The sequence below is a fragment of the Microtus pennsylvanicus genome, chromosome 5 (genome assembly GCF_037038515.1).
Source record: "Microtus pennsylvanicus isolate mMicPen1 chromosome 5, mMicPen1.hap1, whole genome shotgun sequence".
NCBI lineage: Eukaryota > Metazoa > Chordata > Mammalia > Rodentia > Cricetidae > Microtus > Microtus pennsylvanicus.
Genome location: NC_134583.1, coordinates 80,901,248 through 80,922,442, shown reverse-complemented (window position 1 = coordinate 80,922,442; position 21,195 = coordinate 80,901,248). Strand labels below are relative to the sequence as shown.

At 47.4% G+C, this 21,195-nt stretch overlaps 1 protein-coding gene across 2 annotated transcripts in view; it reads right to left on the bottom strand.

Moving 5' to 3' along the window:
• Positions 1 to 21,195, bottom strand: part of Inpp5a (inositol polyphosphate-5-phosphatase A) — a 196,409-nt gene that overhangs the window by 42,185 nt on the left and 133,029 nt on the right. For both annotated transcript variants that reach the window (XM_075972662.1, XM_075972663.1), the window contains exons 7-9: positions 19,483 to 19,535; positions 16,939 to 17,058; positions 428 to 512 (exon numbers count right to left, since the gene is read on the bottom strand). In XM_075972662.1, the coding sequence (XP_075828777.1) occupies positions 428 to 512; positions 16,939 to 17,058; positions 19,483 to 19,535 (258 nt within the window). The remainder of the gene's footprint in view (positions 1 to 427; positions 513 to 16,938; positions 17,059 to 19,482; positions 19,536 to 21,195) is intronic.

Genomic DNA, 21,195 nt, shown 5'->3' with positions numbered 1-21,195 from the left:
ATAAGAGACACTGAGCCAGCAGGACATAGGGATGCCTTTGTTTTGTTTTGTTTTTTCTGAGAGAGGGTTTCTCTGTTTAGCCCTGGCTGTCCTGGAATGGAACTAAAGTTGTAGACCAGGCTAGCCTTGAACTCACAGAGATCCGCCTGCCTCGGCCTCCTGAGTGCTGGGATTTAAGGCGTGCGCCACCACTGCCCGCCAGGATGCCTATTCTTAAGGCCAGTACTGGCTGACTGGCTAAATGACTATCCAGATCCCTCCCTCCCCACCGGGCAAAAATTTTAACTTAAGAAACAAAAAATAAAAAAATCACAATCTATAAAAAGGGTGACATGGAAGTTGCCTAAACAGCATTTCTCTACCATTATTAGTTCTGCCGCAAGGAAATTCGATGCCCAGGCTGAGGAGGAAACCCATGCCTACCTACCTCTACAACAGATTTGGAATCCAGGCGGAAGTTGAAGTCACCAAAGACAAAGTAGGAAACTTTCTCAAATCGCTGGTCAATGATTCTGGAAGAGAAAAGGAGACAGTGGTGACCTGATGCTGCAATGCTGACCAGCTCCACTGGGCCTGGACCAGCTACTCCTCCATGCTCCCCAAATGCTTCCTGCTATAAAGACACTATGGTGATTGCTTCTTGCACTCCAAAATCTAGTGCAAAGGCTACCATCAAGCACACTGCAACAAAGAGCATTCAATTGTCCTTATTGGCTGGCCAGGAAGATGTGGAAATCGGCAGTGCAAACAGGATTAGACAGACACTTAGTGAGAACAGCGTTCAGAAGAAACAAGAAGTGGAGAGCTTGTCCCAGGGAACAGGTATGCTTATGTCTGCATGTGGGACGCTGTGCTCACAGCAGGACCCTGCCTCAGCTGCCCACATGGGCTGAAAGACTTCTCTACCAATCACAACCACTTTATGAAGATTTTTTTCCCATTGAGAGATACAAACACAAACATTTGGCAGAAGGACACACAGCAGCTTCCCTTACAGAGAAGCCGAGTCTCTCAATGGCCACATTGGGCAGCGAAATATCAGCCATTTCTCTGCTCCTGAGGCAGGGTAAATGATCTTTGTTTCTGATTTGAAAGTGAAGTGAGGACCATTTACAGCACAGATACACTAACCAGAGGCCAGGAGAACAAAAGCATGCCTTCTGTTTAGAGACAGACGACATCCAGTAGTTATTCCAGAACTCACTGGCCACTTCAGTCTTATTCGTGCTACCTGCTGTGACAAGGTCCAAGGCAGAATAGGAACAGGCTCAGGCTTAATATAAACTAAACTTAATGGGCTGTGGAGATGGTTCACTTGCTTGCTCTACAAGCATGAAGACCTGAGTTTGAATCCCCAGCATCCACTTAAAAAAACCACATGTGGCTATGTGTGCATTTGGTTGAAAAGGAGAGGGTAAAGACAGGCAGACAGACCCTGCAAGCTTGCTCCCTGGCCAGCCAGCCACACCTAAATGACCAACTTCCAGTTCAACGAGAGACTTTGTCTCCAGGCAATAGGTAGACAATGACAGAGGAAGACACTCAACATATGTGCTCACACTCACAACCATGTATCACACATGTACGTGATACACACAACACACATGAAACAGAAGAGGAGGAGGAATGGGGAGAAGAAAGAAGGGGAGGAAGAGGAGGAAAAAGTGGAGGAGAAATTTGATTATTAGGCAGCAATCAGACAGACTTTCTCAATCACATTGACTGGAGTGTCTTAGGGCCACCAGGAAGCCCAATGGGTCATGTTGTGGCCTCGTTACTGCTACCCTGTTATAGATGTGCTACTGAGTACCAACAGGTGTAGCCTGGGTGTGTGTGGCTAGAGCTGAAGCTGGACTCCTGTTGCAAAGGAAACCTGGAAAGCAGCAGCCAATGAAGCCCTTGTTCAGAAGGCCCATCTCCTATTGAAATGTGTATGTATGGCTTGGTGTTACACCGGTTGTTGTGCTTTCCCGTCGCTTTAAGGGACAAGCCACGCCCACTCCTTTTTTTACCTCTGACCTCCTCAGCCCCCTCTCTCTCTCTCTCTCTCTCTCTCTCTCTCTCTCTCTCTCTCTCTCTCTCTCTCTCTCTCTCTCTCTCTCTCTCTCTCCTGTTCTCTCCTGGTGTACACACCTCTCCTCCTTCTCTATCTCTCTCTCTCCCCCCTCCCCCCCTCTCCCTTAATAAATACTTATGCCTGTTTTTGTGTCTATGTGTCTGTTACCCGCCACCACGTGCCCTCCCACTGGTGGGAAACTGTAGCTGCTTGTCTCATGGCAGGCTCCGCCAGCCCGCCCGCAGATACCGACAACCTTCTCTTCGGGGCTAGCAGCTGCACCGCAAACATCTTAGAAACATTTTAAGAATAACACCGGTTACAAAGGGAAAGTATAAAGGGTGTGCAAACCCTGAGCTGGCAGAATGAAGTCACTGGGAGGAAGCCGGCTGCCCAGGAGAGGAAGGTGAAGAGTTCCATGGGTCAGGCCTTCTGAGGGGCTGGAGAACTCTGCTCACTGGCCCAGGCTGAGAAGCTGTCTTCCCTATTGGAACTGGAATCTGATCTTTTGCTTTTATGTCTGTGGAGTACTGTGTGCTTGGCTATGGCTGTGGGTGCTGTCTTGTGGCTCCTTCCTTTCCACTCATAACTTGAACATCTGCTTTTACCATGCTGTCTTTCCCAGGGCTGTGTGTAATAGTCTGAGAAGCAGTCTCTGCTCTAACTCTCCTACAAAGCTGCCTGGTCTGTCAGTAACTAGTCTACCCACTTCCTATGCAAGCTAGCTCACCTCACACAGCACATGGGTCAGCATGGGGGTCTTTTGGAGACTATCTACCATTTTCCACCGATTTTTAAAATAAACATCTATTCCTATATACTTTGATTCATATGACTTTCAATAAAGATGTTTTGACTTTTTTTGTTTGTTTGTTTTGTTTTTTTCAAGACAGGGTTTCTCTGTGTAACAGCCTAGCTGTCCTAGAACTCACTCTGTAGATCAGGCTGGCCTTGAACTCACAGAGATCCACCTGCCTCTGCCTCCTGAGTGCTGGAATTAAAGGCCTACACCACTATGGCCCTGCTTGACATTCTTTTTAAAATTCCTATAGCTCTTTTCATATTCCTCTTACGTGAAATTTGCTGTATCCTTTGGCCAAATTACACACACACACACACACACACACACACACACACACACACACTCCTGTCTTCCCTCTAATTGTAATTGTATTTAATTTAAATGTTAATTTACAGAGAATGCATATCTTAACAGTAGTGGAACTGGCCAGCAGCTATCTCCCATTTCCAAGTGTTTCTGTGAGGGAGGTGGCTGAGGAGTGCAGCTCTTTCACAGCAGGGAAGTTAAGTCTGGCTGGCCCACAGGCTGTGCTCAGCTTTGTCCCTTCTGCTCTTCTTCCTGCTAACCCAGTGGGTACCAGCACTGCTTGGAGTAGTAAGGGGAACTGGACCCAACCCAAAAGGACCCTGTTTGTCTCTCAGAGGGAATGTACCCGAATCACCTCTAGGAACTGGCTTTTATTCTTAACTGAAAAAATCCCCCCCCCACACAGTATACTCTGATCATGGGTCCCCTCCCCCAACTCCTTCTAGATCCTCCCCACTCCCCACCCACCCAACTCCAAGCCCTTTCCTGTCTCTCTAAAAAACAAACAATTTAAAACAAAGAAAATATACATACAAAACCCGTAAAAACACAAAATTAGAAACCACAGTACATGAGCAAAAGAACAGTAAGACAAAAAATGCCCAAACAAAGCAGTAAGAGACAAAGTCTACAAAAATATCATTGTTTTCTGTTGGTCATCTACTGCTGGGCATGGGCCCTGCCCACATAGTTAATATACCCAGTGAGACTCCATTAGAGCGAAATAGCTTTTCCTTTGCAAATGGGTATCAAATGGAGATAGTTTCTGTGTTAGGGGTGGGGCTTCGTGCCCACTTCCCCTCCTCAGCACTGGAATCCCATCTGTGAACCTGAGCATGCTCTGTGCGTGCTGCCACAGTCTCTGTGAGTTCAGATGTGCATTGGTCTTGTATCTGGAAGACACTGTTTTCTCAGACACTTTGGAGCCTGTCCTGGAACTAGCTCTTGTCGAGCAGGCTGGCCTCAAACTTACAGAGATCTGTCTGCCTCTGCCCCCTGAGTGCTGTGATTAAAGGTGTGCACCACCACCGCCTGGTGCCACATTGTAAAAAAAAAAAAAAAGACCTTATGAAACTTAGAACCTTGTACAATGAGTACCGTACAATGAGCACACACCAAAACCAAACAAAACCCACAAGATCTGGAAAACATCATGAGATAACACGGGCTCAGGAAGATAAATGCCACATGTTGTTTTTCACATGAATTTTAAGATTTGTGAGTTTAACATAAGAGTATGTATAGACATTAGAAAGCCAGAAAAGGCCCATGAGAAGAACAAGGGGAAAAGTCCTAAAGGGGAGGACAGCCAACACACCTGACAGACAAGGAGGGAATACTAGGTTTAATGAAGGATAGGAGCAGTGATAGAGGAGCAGGGTGTGGGTGAAACTCGCTATTTTGTAAGCTAATTCAAAAATACTATAATAATTTAAAAAGAAGTTTAAATATTGGCACTCTAACGGGTGGACACCACTGCTCCCAGAAAACATAGACTATTAAATGAAAATCTCAGTGTCAAGCATAGGATAGCACTCTACAACTTACTGATCAGGGAGACTCCAGAGTTCTCCCAAACAATATAGACTATTATCTATGCTCTTGGTTGCTCACCATCACTACATGACTACATGGTAAGACCCTATTGTCCTATTGTTGCACTTTGATTGTGGGACAGTGGCCCTTTCACGGGGGTCACTGAAGACCATCAGAAAACACAGACATTTACATTATGGCTTAACAACAGTAGCAAAATTACAGCTATGAAGCAGCAACAAAAATAACTATATTGTTGGGGTCACCACTACATGAGGAACTGTATTAAAGGATTGCAGAGTTAGGAAGGATGAGAAGCACTGTTGTAGAACATAGAGAAATCAATCTACAAATGACCAGGAAAATCCACCCTGTTTCACAGTGCCTCAAAGGTGATATGCAGGTTGCTGGGGAGAAAAGATAGTATGGGTTTATCCAGTGCTGGACCCTGCATTGTTACAATAAAAAAACAAAACAAAATAACAACAACAACAACAAAAAAACCCGCTACTACTACACCAGCAAGATATGCCCAGTGGTATATGAGTGGCATGACTGTTATGGGAATAACCAACTTTCCCCTTCTAACCAGCCCCAAGCCAAGCCAAACATTTTCTGATGGCATTTGAGGTTGCTCTACAGGGGAAATTCATGTGTGCCACTGTAAACCTGGTCACAAGCCCACGGCTGTGGAGGTCTTAAGCTCTTGAGGGAACCTTCTACTGTTGTTTTGCTCAATGCACATATTATCAACCCGCGTTCCAATTAGATATGTTTATACCCATAGACTGTTCTGCGCTCAACCTTTGTCAGAGAAGCTTCTGTCTGCCGTGGCCAGTGATTAACACAGAGACTCAGAGCTAGTCAAAGACTCGAAGATAAGTGAAGATAAGTGACTGTTGAGTGCTCAGCCCTGAAGGGACCATCTTTATCAACACCAATATCACCCTGCCCATCAAAGCTTGGGAACAGTGCCATACAGCGCTGTCTCCTGGACATGACACATCTGCCACACTCACGAACCCACATCAGCGGGGTTACCAGCACGAGATTAAGCCATCTAACAGTTGAGTGAAGATGGAGATGGCCCTCACTACACTCACTAAAGAGCTGCTGGTATCTAATAGCTAGTGGGGAAGGGAGAGTCAATTTTCTTAGAAGTGTGGCCCCTGATAGGGTACCCATGTTCCATGGGATGACCCCATGCCCACATGCATGGAGGCAGCACTAACTGGACTTAGTGAGTTATATTTTGTAAAGGACATGAAGATGAAGGTGGGAGGGGATGTGGTGGGGTTGGAGGAAGGGACTGTGGAGGATAGATGTATGAAATAAATAAAAATATTTTTAATAAACACAAACCACCAACAACAAAACCACTGATTGAAATCGCAATGCTGACTTCGGGTGAGGACACCAATGCTTCTGGCAGGGACACAAGAGTGCTGAGTAATGGGTCCCAAATTCTGCCAGGAGTCTAGAGGAAGCAGAGAGCCATTCTGACAGTATGCCAGAACCCAGAGGCCTGATGCCCTCCCCCTTTCCCTGCTTGCCTCGTTCTTACCTACTCTCAAAAGGCTGTGGCCTAGCTTGTAACCAACTCTATCTCCACATAGTTCAACCTGTTTCCAACATCTCACTTTTGGTTTTGGAGTCCTAGACTACCTTCCCTGACTGTGACCAGCCTGCCCTCCTCTAGGGGGTTGGATGGGGAGCAGGCACTTGAGGCAGGCAGCTTGGGGCCAGTACAGCTGTTGAGACTCCCATGGTCTGGACATAGTGATGAGCTCTTTGAAGATGGGCCTGGGCCTCTCTTCCCAAGAGTGCCGTATCTATGGTGCTGTGCCATACATATGCACTTCCTCCTGTCTCTTCTCTTCCTTCCTGTCCATCCCTCTTCTTCCTGACTCTGTATTTTAGACCTCCAACTTGAGTAGCTGCAGGGATGGCTGAAAGAATGAAGGCTATCATATTCTGGACAGAAACACTTTCTATGTCTGAATATTTACTATTTTATCTTGTAAGCAAAAATATCTACCATGAGAAAGCAAAAGAACAGAGCTGGTGAGATGCCCCAGCAGTTGAGGGTGCTTTCTGTGCAAGCTTGGAGACCCGAGTTTAATACTTGGGACCCACATAAATGTGGAATGAGAGAACTGACTCCATGTCCTCCCCATGCTCATCATGGAACTTGTGTACCTTAGGAAATCCAGTATCCATAACAATAAAGACTCCAGGATTAACCAAGTTTACTAGTGTTTTTCCTGTTGTTGTTTGTTTTCTGGTTTTGTTACAAAGACCAGCTTGGCCTAGAACACCTGTCTCAGCCCCAGACTGCAAGAATTGCAGACACACGATTCTTCCTTTACTTTCACTTTTCCACCCCTCTTTTCTCCTTTTTTTATACTGTTTTATAAATAATACCATTCAAAATTTCCACTCCTCCCCACTCCCATTTTCCTCCAGCTCCCCCACTCACCCTCCCCCCTTCTCCCTCCAGTTCTAAGAGTGGGCAGGGTACCCTGCCCTGTGGGAAGTCCAAGGCCCTCCCTGCTCCATCCAGGCTTAGGGAGGTGTTTGTTTTTTGAGACAGGGTTTCTCTGTGTTGTAGTCCTGGCTGTCTTGGAACTTACTTGGTAGAGCAGGCTAGTCTTAAACTCAGAGGTCCACCTGCCTCTGCCTCTTGAGTGCTGGGATTAAAGGTGTGCGCTATCACTGCCTGGCTACTTACACTTCTCTTAATGGGAATGAACATTACAGATGATCTGAACTTTTCATTGTCATGAATGTCTACACACACATGAATGACATACATACTTCAGAAGCTATGTTTCACAAAGGCATATGCTAAGTACATATCACAGACACACCACTAATATGTTAGGTGCACAGGTTGCAGATACGTATATCCAACTTCACACCTAGAATTCATCTCTACAGATAGGCATGGCTTTGAAGGACTTATCGGTAAGGCAGAGAAGAGAGTTAACTTGCATTCATCAGTACTGATTTCTTGAGCCAAATACATTTGACTACACCTTCACTTCAAGGGTTCCCTCTCTTCTAGTACAATCTGCGCAAACGCCTCAAGTTTTGAGCTGGGAAAGGACACCTTGGCTTTTCCTGTGGTCAAAAACAACTCAGCCAGTGTTCAAAGCTGCCGGGAGGTTATGCTGAGGCATCTTGGGAGGCTAGTGGTACCCATAGACGAGAGAATGTAGAACAAGTCAAAGTTGAGCTCAGTGTGAGGGCATCACAGGAGGAAGTGAATTCACAGGACACTATCGTGTGTCTACGTGGGCACATGGACTTGCAGGCTCGTGTGTGGGACAGTGGAAGCCAGGTCCTTTTCTGTCTCATCAGCTAGTGTGAGCATCAAACACAATGAACTGCACTAAGTTTTGATGATATGCAGACAAAGGCCTGGAGAGCAACATAAAGGTATGGTCTCGGAAACTGCCAACAGCAACAGCGCACAACGACTTGGCTAATCAAATGGCAGAATCCATGTTAAAGTAAATTATTTAAAAAGCCTAGTTCCGATTTAAGCTGAGTGCACTAACTTTAGATGCTGTGTGCTTAGGGAGGGAATGCTGCTTTGGGGCCATTCCTCACATGAGAGGTGCTGATGGGTCCTGGCTGCACCCCATGCTGGGCCTGCGATGACCCAGGAAGGCAATTTCACTGGCATGTCTTGATTCCTGTAAGGCTATCATTAAAAACCTAAACTTTATCATGCTTTCCTGCCCTGCTCTTTTTGATATAATAGCCCAAGCCAATTAATAACAACGCCCATCTCTGAAGGTCGCACAGAAGCAGCAAGATAAAAGGGCTGTCACGGCCGAGGCAATCGCCTGAGTGCCAGGCCGGCGGCCCTCACGGCACTCACTTTTAATTTCTACATAGTGCCATTTGGACCAGAAAAAAAAGAGTTGTTTTAAAATTAATTACCTTGTCAGTGGCTATTATGATTAAAAAGGAGGCCCACATCAATATCGTGTGCCTTATACAGAAAGAGAATTACAAGAAGAGCCATAAAAATCAATTTTTTAGGCCTGGAAATGGTGTCTCTTGTTTGACAGGTGATTCCAGGATGTGACAGCCCCACTGGGGGAAGGGTGACTTTTTCTATCTGGCCAGGGCCTTGTTCCTGATCTAAGGACATTACCTACCACAATGCAATGGGCTCTGGACTCCAGGAGGAAAGTCACAGTGAAAAGTCACCCTTTCAACTGCAGTCACTTGTATGTCACAGAAGCCCTGAGGTGCCCTGGACCTGCTGACGGTCCCTAAGGCCACTGAGGCTGTAGAGGGCACCAAGGCAACATCCCACAGGGCATGAGAGATGATAGCCTGCAGGCGGCTTGCTTCCTTTTGTATACCAAGGAGCTGCAAAGGTCTGGAAGGTGGGTTGAGCCATGACTCGTTCATGCCATCCCCTGACATGCTTGGCTTTCTCTCCTTTTTACTCTTCAACCAATGGTTGGGATGCTCAATCTTTTGGCACTCTACTTTTAACTGTGGAGTCTATATAAATTTAGAGATCAACGAAGGTTGGTTTTGTTCTCAACTATGGAAGAAACCATGTTTGTTGATCAAGTAATCTTATGTAGCTAAAATACTGATAATATAAAGTGACTAAACTACCCAACTTGAGGGTGATTTAGTTTCCTAAGTTTCTTTTCCTCATAAGTCATCCAGTCAGAAAAGCAAATTCAGCCAACAAAATAATAATAATAAAAATAATAATGCACAACCAGTCTGAAAACTCTTAGGCCCTCAGTCCTCAACCAACCCCCTGGAAGATGCTGCTGGAGACAAGGTCTATCCCCATGAGACCTGAAATCCTGGGGGCCCTCAGTACAGAGGGTCTGATCGAGATATGAGAGTAACACTTCAAAGGCAAAGAGGCAAAACCCAGCAGTAGTAGGACCACAGAACACCCAACACAGCTTGAGGTGGCTTGCAGGACCTCAGGCCTAGTCCTAGTGCACCACATTCCTCATTCCTGACTAGTCCACTGACCTCAAGCATAGCCCTCGCCACACAGACATCTTCCCACCTTGACAGCCCATTTCATTCCTCCAGCAGCTTCCATCAAGCCCGGGGCACTCTGAGGCCCCTGCCCCCAGCACCATATAGGTCTGCTTCCTGCAGCAGAACACTGACAACCTGGACCAATTGGTTCTGGTAAGTGAGCTACCTTCCCCATCCTGACTTATGGGAACTGCTACTCCCCATGTGAATGGCAGCCTGTATCTTAGCAGGCTTATGGTCCAAGCTTGGTAAGTTTCTTCTAGGGAATGACCCAGGGTTGCTGCACTGGAGAAGAGGCCTATAAGGAAGTCATGAAGGTTAACCAGGTCAGAGGGAACCTGACAGGAAAGGAAGAGCCCCCAGAGTTGTTGGTTCTCTACCATGTAAGGGCACAGTGTCCATAAGTCATTTTTAGAGCCTGGCTTGCTGCCCTTAGCTTGAACTTCAGCCTCCAGAATTGTAAGAAATGAATCTCAGTCAAGTCCCTTGTCTGAAGCCTTTTGCTGAAGCATCCAGCACTACCTGGGACAGTATCCAGCCCTAGTGCACTGGACAAAAGGACAACAGGACAGGCAGGGAAGACATGGGTCATACCTAGACTCTGTAAGCTACTGGCCAAGGCTCCTTGTAACTTGGACTCCACCTACTACTTTCCCAGTACTCCAGTAAAGACTAAAATTATTGGTGGAATTTTGAGAGGTTGGGTATTTCCTCTGGACAGGATGGGTTCCATCTCTCAGCGTCAGTGTGCTGGGCATCCACTATGTGCTAGGAGTATTCTGGGCCACAGCCACATGGGTCTGTCCCAAGCTTGCAAAAGCCAGGCTCCTTGGTGATACATGTCACACTCTGCTGGGGAACTCTGTGCCCACTGTGCACCCCTAGAATGAGGGCTCCAAGCCTCTAATTCGCACCTTCTGGCTACAAGGCTGCTCCTCTCTTTCAGTCAGTCATCATTCTCATCTGTTTCCTAAGCATAGGGTCAAGATAGTGAATGCTCCTCACATTTAGACAGCTCCACTGGCTACAAAAGCCCCACAGGCCACATGCAATAACCTTAGCTCTTTTGAATGCTTTATATTAGACATCTAGCAGGAAAAACCATAGCTGAGGTTTCCAGAAACAGAGCAGCCTGTAAGCCTCAGGTGCCCACGAGCACTCAAAGCAATGCTTAGCTTCACCAGCTCCAGGTAAATAAAAATCATGCTGCCTCCCCAAGACTGGTCAGAAATGAGGAAAGCACCATTCTCAGTAAAATACTGAGACCCTCCAAAGGGGTCTCAACGAAAGTGTGGTGAGGCTCCACCAAGGGGAAGCTGATGAGAAGCCACCAGAGCAGAAACATGCTGTAGATGGAGGCTGAGTGTGAGGAAGCCATTTCCGGCATTCTCTGAGCATCGCTGCTAATATTTACATACGTAGTACACACACACACACACACACACACACACACACACACACACGCACGCACGCACGCACAACTTGTGAGACAATAGCATGGAGCATGCAAAGAAACCTAGACACTGAACTCAGATGGCACCGTGCAGTCACAGAGGCTAAGGACACAGACACAGGGTACCAACGGTACCTTACTTTGTTTCATTTCTTCAGAAAAGAGAAGAAAGGCAAAATGCACATGTCAGTCACTGAGAGGAGGTGTGTGATTTTTCTCGTCACAGCCTTCTACATGCTTTTCGGACACCTGGATCCATGCTTAGTAAAACGAAGAACATATTGCTCGGGCCTTGGGGTTTCAGGCTGGTGACACACACAGCAAGTCTGGGCTTCAGGCCCTTCAACTTGCTGTGGGAATTCTGTGCTGTGCAGGGTGAGCTCCAGACAGTGGGTATCCTGAGGCCTCCAAAACTTAGGCTGAAGGAAGAGTCCACAGAAACACCTGCACTCCTTCTCCAGGGCAGTGGGCAGCAAATGAGGTGCAAGAAACAGCTCTGTGCCAGCCAGCAGAGCATTCCGGAATGACCTAGATCCTTAGCAGGGAGCTCGCCTTTGCCTAGAGACGCAGTGCTTTTCTTCTGCTCACTGAACAGCAAGGCGAGTTCTGGGAACGGCCTAAAGAGAAACATTTAGATTGGAGGGGTCTTTGAGCAGCCTGACAGCTGACGGATGACCATCCATAAAGCGACAAAGAGGGGCTGTGTGGCAGCCGGCGTCACATAGCCTCTCCCTGGGAAACTAATTGCTCCGGATTGTCCCAAGGAACATTATTTTTCTGGCAATCATTTCCTTTGAATGCCCAAAATGAGCATGAAACAACTCTTTTCACTGGACATAAAAGTTAAATGTCCCAATGTTGATCAAATTAACTTCAGCACTGTGACAATGGACTGTGTTTGTGAGAAAATAATGGGGGGACAGAGGGGTGCTTTATGCCAGGGTTTCACAGTTGTAATGTAAAAATGTCTCTGTTGAACTAGCCAGGCCACATTTCAAAGGGAACACTGAAGGCTCCTGTCACTTGGCAGAAAAAAAAATCTCATTTCATGGGCTAAGCACTCGGGAAGGTTTTAGGGCATGCTCACAGTTGCTGCCTTGGGGTCCTGGTTTAGTTACCTTAGATGCCCCCAAAGGCTAACCCCGTGTCAAGAAGAACATCACACTGAGTATCACAGCAGTGAGACCAGCACAGGCACCTCCTGGAGCCACAAGAGGGTGGAGGCCTTTGACATCCCAGCATCCACAGGCCCTAACACAGATGCCTTCAAAATCCTGGGCCTCTGAACCTGCCTGAACTTCTCAGAACCACCTATGGCTTTTCTTTAAAATGTTTTCATAACTGGATGTGGGAGTATACACCTTTAATCTAAATACTCAGATGGCAGAGACAGGCAGATTTCTATATATTCAAGGCCAGCCTGGTCTACAAAGCAAGTTTCAGGCAGCTAGGACTACATTGTAAGATGCTGTCTCAGAACAAAACAACACCCCATAAATACATATATACACCCTCCCCTCAGCACCACCAACACACACACACACACACACACACACACACACACACACACACACACACACACCACTCAGTGGTTAGGAATACTTCTTCTTACAAAGGACCCAAGTTTGAGTCCCAGAATCTACAGCTCAGTCCCAGAAGATACAATGTTCTCTTTGTCCTCCATTGAGTACCAGGCACATGTGTGGTACACATACACACATGCAGGCAAAGCACTCATACACATAAAATAATAAATAAATCTAAAACACTTTAATTTTTTCATAACTATTTAAGGCTAAAAACCTACAAGTCACACAAAAATAGATACATTATCTGACACAAGAAGTCTTGGCTGGTCAGGCAAGGTGGCTCATGAGAGCAATACGAGTACTCAGGCAACTAAGGCAGGAGAATTGCTGTGAGTTCCAGGCCAGTCTTGGCTACAGAGTAAGTTCCTGTCTCAAAAAAAAAAAAAAAAAAAAAAAAGAAGAGAAAGGAAGAAAGGAAGGGAGGAAGGAAGAAAAACAAAACTCCAAAACAAATCTGCCAAGAAAAAGAAAGAATGCAAAGCAAGTTAACTCTAGCTGCATTGCCTAAGTGAGAAGTCAGTCCCTCATTGGCTCCCAGGTGTCTCAGGGACACATGTGTCTTTGCATGCAATGGTTCTAGTGCAGACAGGCATGCCGCTCACAGCTGAAGCTCCTAGAGTGTTGAGTCAACACTGGCTCTTGGACTTCTTTCCTTATAACCTACTTTAGTATAATCTTAGATTTGGAGGCAAGTTATGACATATTGGTGAGTCTTGGTTTTAACACCATCTTTCTTCCCCTTTTGTGGACCCGGATACAAGACTGTCTATCCCTGAGTCTGATGGGACCTACAGGCTGGACAGGGAGATTAAACCAAAGAAGCCAGCCTCTCCATTCCAGCCTCCTCACTGTCTCCTGCAGCTCAGTGGGGCCTGCAGACAATGCTCACATGGTTCCCAGTGCTGCTGTGAATACAGCGCTGTTGGTGGCGGTGTCCATTCAAAGGCCAGTACAGCATTGTCCTCCCCAATCAGCACAGTAAAATGCAGTCTGCTGGTGGCTGCCAAAAGGTTAGCCTCCCAATGAAAGGGCGGGCCATTATTCACCACTCCTGCAGAGTGCCCCTTTGTGCCCAGCGGCCCAGCCCTCCGCTGCGGAGGTCCGGATCTGCGGCTGGCTGAGCTCGCCACAGAAGCCATTCATTGGAATGCAAAGATGCAGAAAAGTGGCCCCCAGACCCCAAGGCTGCTTTTCTGGAGGCATGGTGGTGTAGGGCAATGACACATTCTGATGCCTTACCACAGTGACAAGCTGACCATGGTCACCAGGACTGATGGACATTTGGCTTCTCTCAGCTCCCAGCTCCCTGGGAGGTCCTAGAAAAAGGGTCATGGAGCAAACGGCAGGAAGAACCACTCAGACAAGGCTCTCGCTGCTGGCTGCGGATTCACCAGCCCAGGAAGACGGCCCCATGAAGGAATGCACCAGCACCACAGAGGAACCTGCCAGGAGGGAGGTTGCAGGGGCACCTACCTAAGACTATAGCAATCCCCTTGAAATGTAGACATGACCCTGAGGTGAGACACTATCAGTCCAGGACTGTCCTTGGAGGTCTGGTCTTGATGGGGGCAGCATCATTTACTTTTCCACTCCAGGTGCCAGTGGGCAACATTATCATGGTACCTCCACACAAGCATGGCTGGGCAGGGCACACACCAGAGGTACTTGAAAATGAGGCTGGTGAAGTACAGGGGTCAGGAAGAATGAGTTGAGAACACCAAAGGATGAAGGCCTCTGGGTTCATAGATTATGTGGGGAAGACAGAAATGCACAGAAATTGGATGCTTTGTTGGGGGTCAATCACCTAAACCTATCTCCAATTGCCTGAGCTGTATCCCACAGTGGGTGCTGAGCTCAGGCTCCAAGCTTGGTAGTACCTGCTCGGGCATCAGTCCCAGATGAACAAGTGTGGCTGCATACAGATTTTAAAGACAAGCCCTCAGACTGGGGCAACAATAGGAAAAATACCACAGTTTCCCACATCTGTGGTTCTTTTGCAGGGACCTGGATGATACCAGTAGCACCAGGGCCTCCATTATACTGGAGAGGTCAACGAAGGAAAGGAACCAATAGAAGGACCATAGGCTGACCTCTCTCGCATGATGACATGGTCTCCAGAGGCCACTAGCCTTGTGCTTGTCTAATGGTGGCACAGGGGTGAGACACTATCTCCTGACTCCTTGTGCAGAGCACCACTTCAGATATAAATAATAATAATAATAATAATAGAGGAGGAACTCACGGAATACGTTCCTAATGTGCCACTGAAGAGAGAGATGGTAAGGCGCTCAGTGGTTCCAAATCCACCCTATAGTGACACCATGGTTCAGGGGACCCAGCTTTGCCCCTTACATTAGGGGCACACTGATTATGGCAAATTTGTCCAGTACAAGCCCCACAAACATATGTGTGTATTCAATGTACAAACATGCCCACACTCACCCAGACACTGCACGCACACACAGATGCACACACACAAATTCTCTCAAGGTACAAGGAGGAGGCGGGTCTTGTGCTCAAGGCTAACATAAGGACCTCCCTAGCAGCTATTCTTTGGGATGTCATCTGATGCCAGGGACCCTCAACACAGTTTTCTAGGCTGCTGGTCATGCTAGGGGAAATCTGCACACTCCCTAGGATCTCCCATTATGGAAGTCTGCTAACTCTGCCCTCAAGAATTTCACGGTGTGGGAACAACATGCTACATGTGACTAGAGATGGCTCCCTGGGAGCTCTGGGGGACTGTTTTTCCTTCAGGCGAACTTCTAAGAAGCCTGTATAGGTTCAGTAAATGTCCTGCATCCTGCCACTCTTTTCTTGCTGCCTGGGTCAGGACCTGGCACATCACAACCAGTGTGTTCTCTCTCAGGGACGCAGCAACCATCAATATGACTGCCCCAGTGACAGGTGGTGATTTGGGGATTGCAGAATCCTCTGCTCAGCAAAATGCCTGTACTCATAGATGGCTACTTCAGAGACCAGACAGGAAGCGCTCTGTAAAGGTGTGGGGGATGGAAAAGCATAAGGAGACCAGATGCAGGCCAGAGGGAGGCTGAGATCTGAGTGGAGGTCAGCATGGGATGAGGAAAGGAGAGTAAAGTCAAGCCAGATAAAACCCCACTTGCTCTCCTCTGTGCTCAATGTGTCGTCCTTGCTCTGGGGTGAGGACAGAGCCAGGCCTCCAGGAAACAGTGTGAGGCTCAGGAAGAACCAAGACCATCTGCCCTGGTCTGCAGGAAGTGGCTGGAGTAAACCAGAGTTGATCCTTCCCTATCACAAGGCAAGAAGATCAATTTGAGGACCATAAGGAAAAGTCTAGAATCACATGTGTTCTCCAGACTGGGCTTCAGAGAATGTCTATCTGTAAGTCAGATGGATACTGGTACCCAGGTCCAGATTCATTCTATCAGTCAGGGTCACTGGAGTGGGACGTCCTTCTGTATATGTGTTGGTTTTATAGGTTAATCAATAAGAAAAAAAAACTACTTTGGCCTGTGACAGGGCAGACTAGAGCTAGGTGGGAAAACTAAACTGAATGATGGGAGAAAGTAGGCAAAGTCAGAGAGAAGCCATGTAGCCCCGCCGGCAGCCTCCCCCAACAGGCCACCATCTTCTCTGGATGATAGTCCATTACTCCTGACCCATCCAGGATCACACAGGATATCACAGACAGAGGCGCATGTGGGAGTCCCAGCAGAAGGTTGTGGTCACTAAGGTCACCATCCCTTCCTCAGGGATCACCCTGTGTCCAGGAAGCACAACCAGGCCTGCTGGACAGGAAAAAGACAAAAGCAGGAAGAGGGCAACACCATGATTGGGCAGCAGAGCTTCCTTGAGTTAACCAGGCAGAGCATCAGAGGTACCCATTCTTAGATCCACAACTAAACACAGCCGTGGCAATTCTGAGACGCCATGTTGTCATTGCATTTCCCCTCCTCTTCAAGGCCCAGCTCTCTTCATTTTCCCATAGAAAACAGGAAAGTAATGTGCAGTCATTTGCTCACGGGCTGCTCAGCCAGTGGATGGAGCTGGAGAATTTACTTTCCTTATGGGCTGATATTCCAGAGGGCTACTCTCAAAAAGGAAAACAGAAACCACCACAAAGTACCCTCAGAGCAGCCTCAGCCATGCTCAGAGGTGGCTAGTGGACAGCACCTACCTGTCGAGCACATAGCCCAGAGCCTTGTGCCTGACACCCGAGTACACCGAGGGACTTGTCTCCCAGGCCACTAAGTTGGATGCATCATGAAAAAGATGGATGTTCACCAAGTCGAAGGCACTGTAATGAACAAAGAAAGGGACCTTATGACCCTGAATAGATCTGTGCCTCTCTGTATCCCACCTTCTTCCTCAGTTTAGGATCAAAGTCTTGGGCACCCATCCTTAGTCACTCCAGAGTGACTACAGCATTGTCTTCCCATGGCCAGAAGGCATGATGTCTTCTGTTAGATCTCCAATAAGTCATCACTCTGGCCAAGTAAGCTAGAGTAATAGTAAAATATTTCCTTTAAATAAGAAGATAGTATTATAGAACTGCCTGTAAAGTTGTAGGCCCAGCTTCAAGGAGGAGGATGCTTCTCTAAGTGCTCCCAAGAACAAACAAACCAACAGGGATGAACCACTATTGGAGACCCTGTAAGACGGGGGTATGAAAACAGACAAGAAAACTGTCTTTCTACTGTCTGAGCATGCAGCCTGGGACTTGATGAGGCCAGAGTGAAGTCTGCATCAGCCTTTTTCAGGACTGGTGAAGTCCCCAGGCATCTCTAGCTACCATGGACCATCTGCCTTACCAGGTAACGGTTTCACACCATCCCAAAGGTACATACTACCATGTTGCATCTTCTACAGGGCACTGGAACTGGACCTCACCATTTCTCTTCAGCAGCAAGGTGAAGGAGAGCCCAATAACTCGGCCACTAGCTCCATGCCTAAATGGCCCTCCTATACCATATAGGGAGAAGTTGGTCCCTGAGAATGAGGACAAAGGGTGGCACAGGTGGCCAGCCACCTCCTGGATTGGGTCATTAGCTCTATCTTAGGAACCCTCTGTTCCTCTCCCCCATGTCCATTCTGGACATTGTTCTGACCAGCTCTAGGGGCAAGTACCTTAGCTCAACTATAGAAACCAGGGGTTAGTCAACTGTTTCAGGAGCTGAGAACTGAGCCATGCTTGTGTGGTGCTCAGGTGGACATTATTATGGAGAATGCTCATTCAAAGGAAGAATACAATTGGACAGACAAGTAAGTGGAGCTAGGGCCTCTTTTGTCTGTGCCCAATAACCTCAGGCTGTCTTTCAGAGCTTAACGTTGTGGCCTGGGACTTCCTACCAGTTCAACTGTGCAGTGGACTCTTGTACACACAGGTCACACTTGAGGATGGATAAGAGGTCTTCTGGCTTTCATTTGTACACCTGAACCTCCACCTTACAGGGAACAGTAAACAACACTGTGCCATGTGGCATCACCCACCAATCAAAAGAGGAGTTATCAGGCAGTTTGAGCAGCAGGCCCTGTTCTAACTGAGTAGAGTCTTTGATAACATGTTTGCAACACATACAAAAGAAGGGTAAAAATCACTCTCAAAACTATGAAGTGGAGGAGTACTACTCAGTGGTGAAAAACAGTGACATCTTGAAATTAGTAGGGAAACAGATGGAACTAGAAAAACCATCCTGAGTGAGGTAACCCAGACTCAGAAAGACAAATGTAGTATTGTACTCACTCATAAGTGGATATTAGACATAAAGCAAAGGATAACCAGCCTATAGTCCATGGCCCCAGAGAAGCTAGGGAACAAGGAGAACCCTAAGAGAGACACATATGGATCCCCTTGAGAAGGGGAAATAGACCAAATCTTCTGAGAAAATTGGAAGCTTGGGGGGGGGGGAGAAGGGAAGGTGGGAGGATAGAAGAGAGAAGAGGAGAACATGAGGAACGGGATGGCCAACATAGAGAGGGAGAGTGAGGAGAGAGCTATCTTAATTGAGGGAGCCATTATGGGGCTGGCAAGGCACCTGGCACTAGGGAAATTCCCAGGAATCCACATGGATGACCCCAGCTAAGACCCTAAGCAATAGTGAGAAAGTGCCTGAACTAGCCTTCCCCTGAAATCAATCAGATTGATGACGACCCTAATTGTCATCATAGAACTTTCATCTAGTAACTGAGGGAAGCAGATGCAGAGATCCACAGCTAAGCATTGGGCCCAGCTTCCGGAGTCCAAAGAGAGGCAGGAGTGATAATATGAGCAAAGGGTCAAGATCATGATGGGAATACCCATAGACACAGCTGACCTGAGCTAGTGGGAGCTCACTGACTAGGGACTGATAGCAGGGGAAGCTGCATAGGACCAAACTGGGCCCTCTGAATGTGAGTGACAGGTGTGTGACTGGGGTAGTCTGTGGAGCCACTGGCAGTGGGACCAGGATTTATCCCTAGTGTTTGAACTGGCTTTTTGGTACCCATTCACTATGGAGGAATACCTTGCTCAGCCTAGATCCAGTAGGAGGGACTTGGTCTGGCCTCAAAGTGATATGCCAGACTTTGTTGACTCCCCATGGGAAGCCTTACCCTCTCTGAGGAGTGGATGGACGATCAGAGGAGCGGGAAGAAGGGAGAGAGTGAGAACTGGGATTGGTATGTTAAAAAAAAAAAGAAAAATTATGGAGTGAAGACAGTAATCAGATGCTATAGAACATACCAGTCAGCAATGCACCACCGCGTCCTGATGAAGCCTTTTCTCGACCATTTGCACTGAAAAGTAAAGGTTACACCGTCAGCAACAGAGAAATGGGAAGCCCCAGGGTTCATCTGTGCTCATGGCACAGCTAAGAAGAGTCCCATCCTTTGCTTGCTTGTTTGTTTTGGGGACAATGTCTTGCTACACAGTCTAGGCTGGCCTCAAACTCACGATCTACTAGCTCTAAGGGTCACTCCCAGCAGTGATATAGCATGCAGTGTTCATCCACATGTGAGGCAGCTCCTGGGCAGAGCAGAAGCTGTGGTCTGAATGGCCCCTAAATCCTGATCTTGTCAGCTGACCTCCAATTTGATGGGGCTGAGAGGCAGGGGCCGCTGAAAGGTGATCCTGTCACCAGGGCTGGGCCTTCTTGCAAAGGGGCTTGATGAAGAGGACCTTTTCATCTTTTGCCTGCTTTCTGCCACAAGGGAACATGTATTTGGGTTTGTGGCAGGCAGGTAGCCAGGTCCTCTTTGTAAGAGGATGCAGCCCTCACCAGATGTTCTGCGAGCTTCTGGATTCTGCACTTGCTGGGATCCAAAACTGTGGGAAAGAACTTTCTGTGGTTGACAAACTACCTAGTGCTCAAGCTAGAGCTACTAACTGAAGGCTGGACTAAAGAAAGAGGGTGGTCACTTTTGCCCCGTGCTTTCTCCCTCCAAACAAACAACCACTATTCAGTGCTGTGGGAACTCCTTCAGCCAATAGCCTTTAAAATACCAACCCACTTGGGCGTGGTCTCTTATACTATAAATGCAGCCTTAAAGCTTGCATGTGCTCCACTTCTGGATTCAGTCCCTGTTCCCCACCATGCAGAGGACTGTGATCTGTGAGTCTATCCCTGAATAAAGAACTCTTTATTATACTCAATTCTGAGCTACTATGGGATTACTTTATAACATCCATCTTCAGTTCAGAGTCTAGGAAGCCCCTGCTTGGTTCTGAAATGATGAAAAAATAGAAAAAGCAGAGAAAGTCATGGGAAGGGGAGGGAAAAAGAGGAGGGAAGAACCTGGACTTGTTCTTGACTATAGTGTCAGATACACCGCACATACTGCTGGGCCTCCCAAGTGAGCTTCCAGTCCCAATGTTGCTGCAGCACTGCTACCAACACTGCTCACGTGCACACAAGGCACATGAAGCAGTCTGCTGAAATTAGACCTGCCTGTGGGACAATGGCCTTACCAGTACTCAATGTATATGAATGAAAGAACTGAACTTTAAAATCTACTTTACTTTTAATTTATACCCCTCTACAGAAGAAAGCCACCTCATGGCCTCTCAGTGTTGGGAGCAGAATTCCTGTGGGCAGAGAGGAGGTCCTCCGGCACCCCCAGGTCAAACGGGAGGCGGAAACAAGTCTCTCATCTCCCTAAGGAGAGTGCCTGGTATTCTGTCTTGGGGACAGAAGAGAACAGATGAGTCTTGAGAGGCTTGGGTACTTTGTGGCTGGCAGAGGACCAGGGAAGAGAGCATCTCCTCCATGGTGCCCAGGAGGGCAGGGGTATAAGTGACCACAAGGGAATTAATTAATTTCTAAAACATTATCTGCCTTAAGAGAAATACAAAGAGGGCTGGAAAGATGGCTCATTGGTTAGAGTACCTGTTACTCTTGTAGAGGACCCACCCAAGTTTGGTTCCAAGCACACACATGGTGATTCACAACCATTTCTA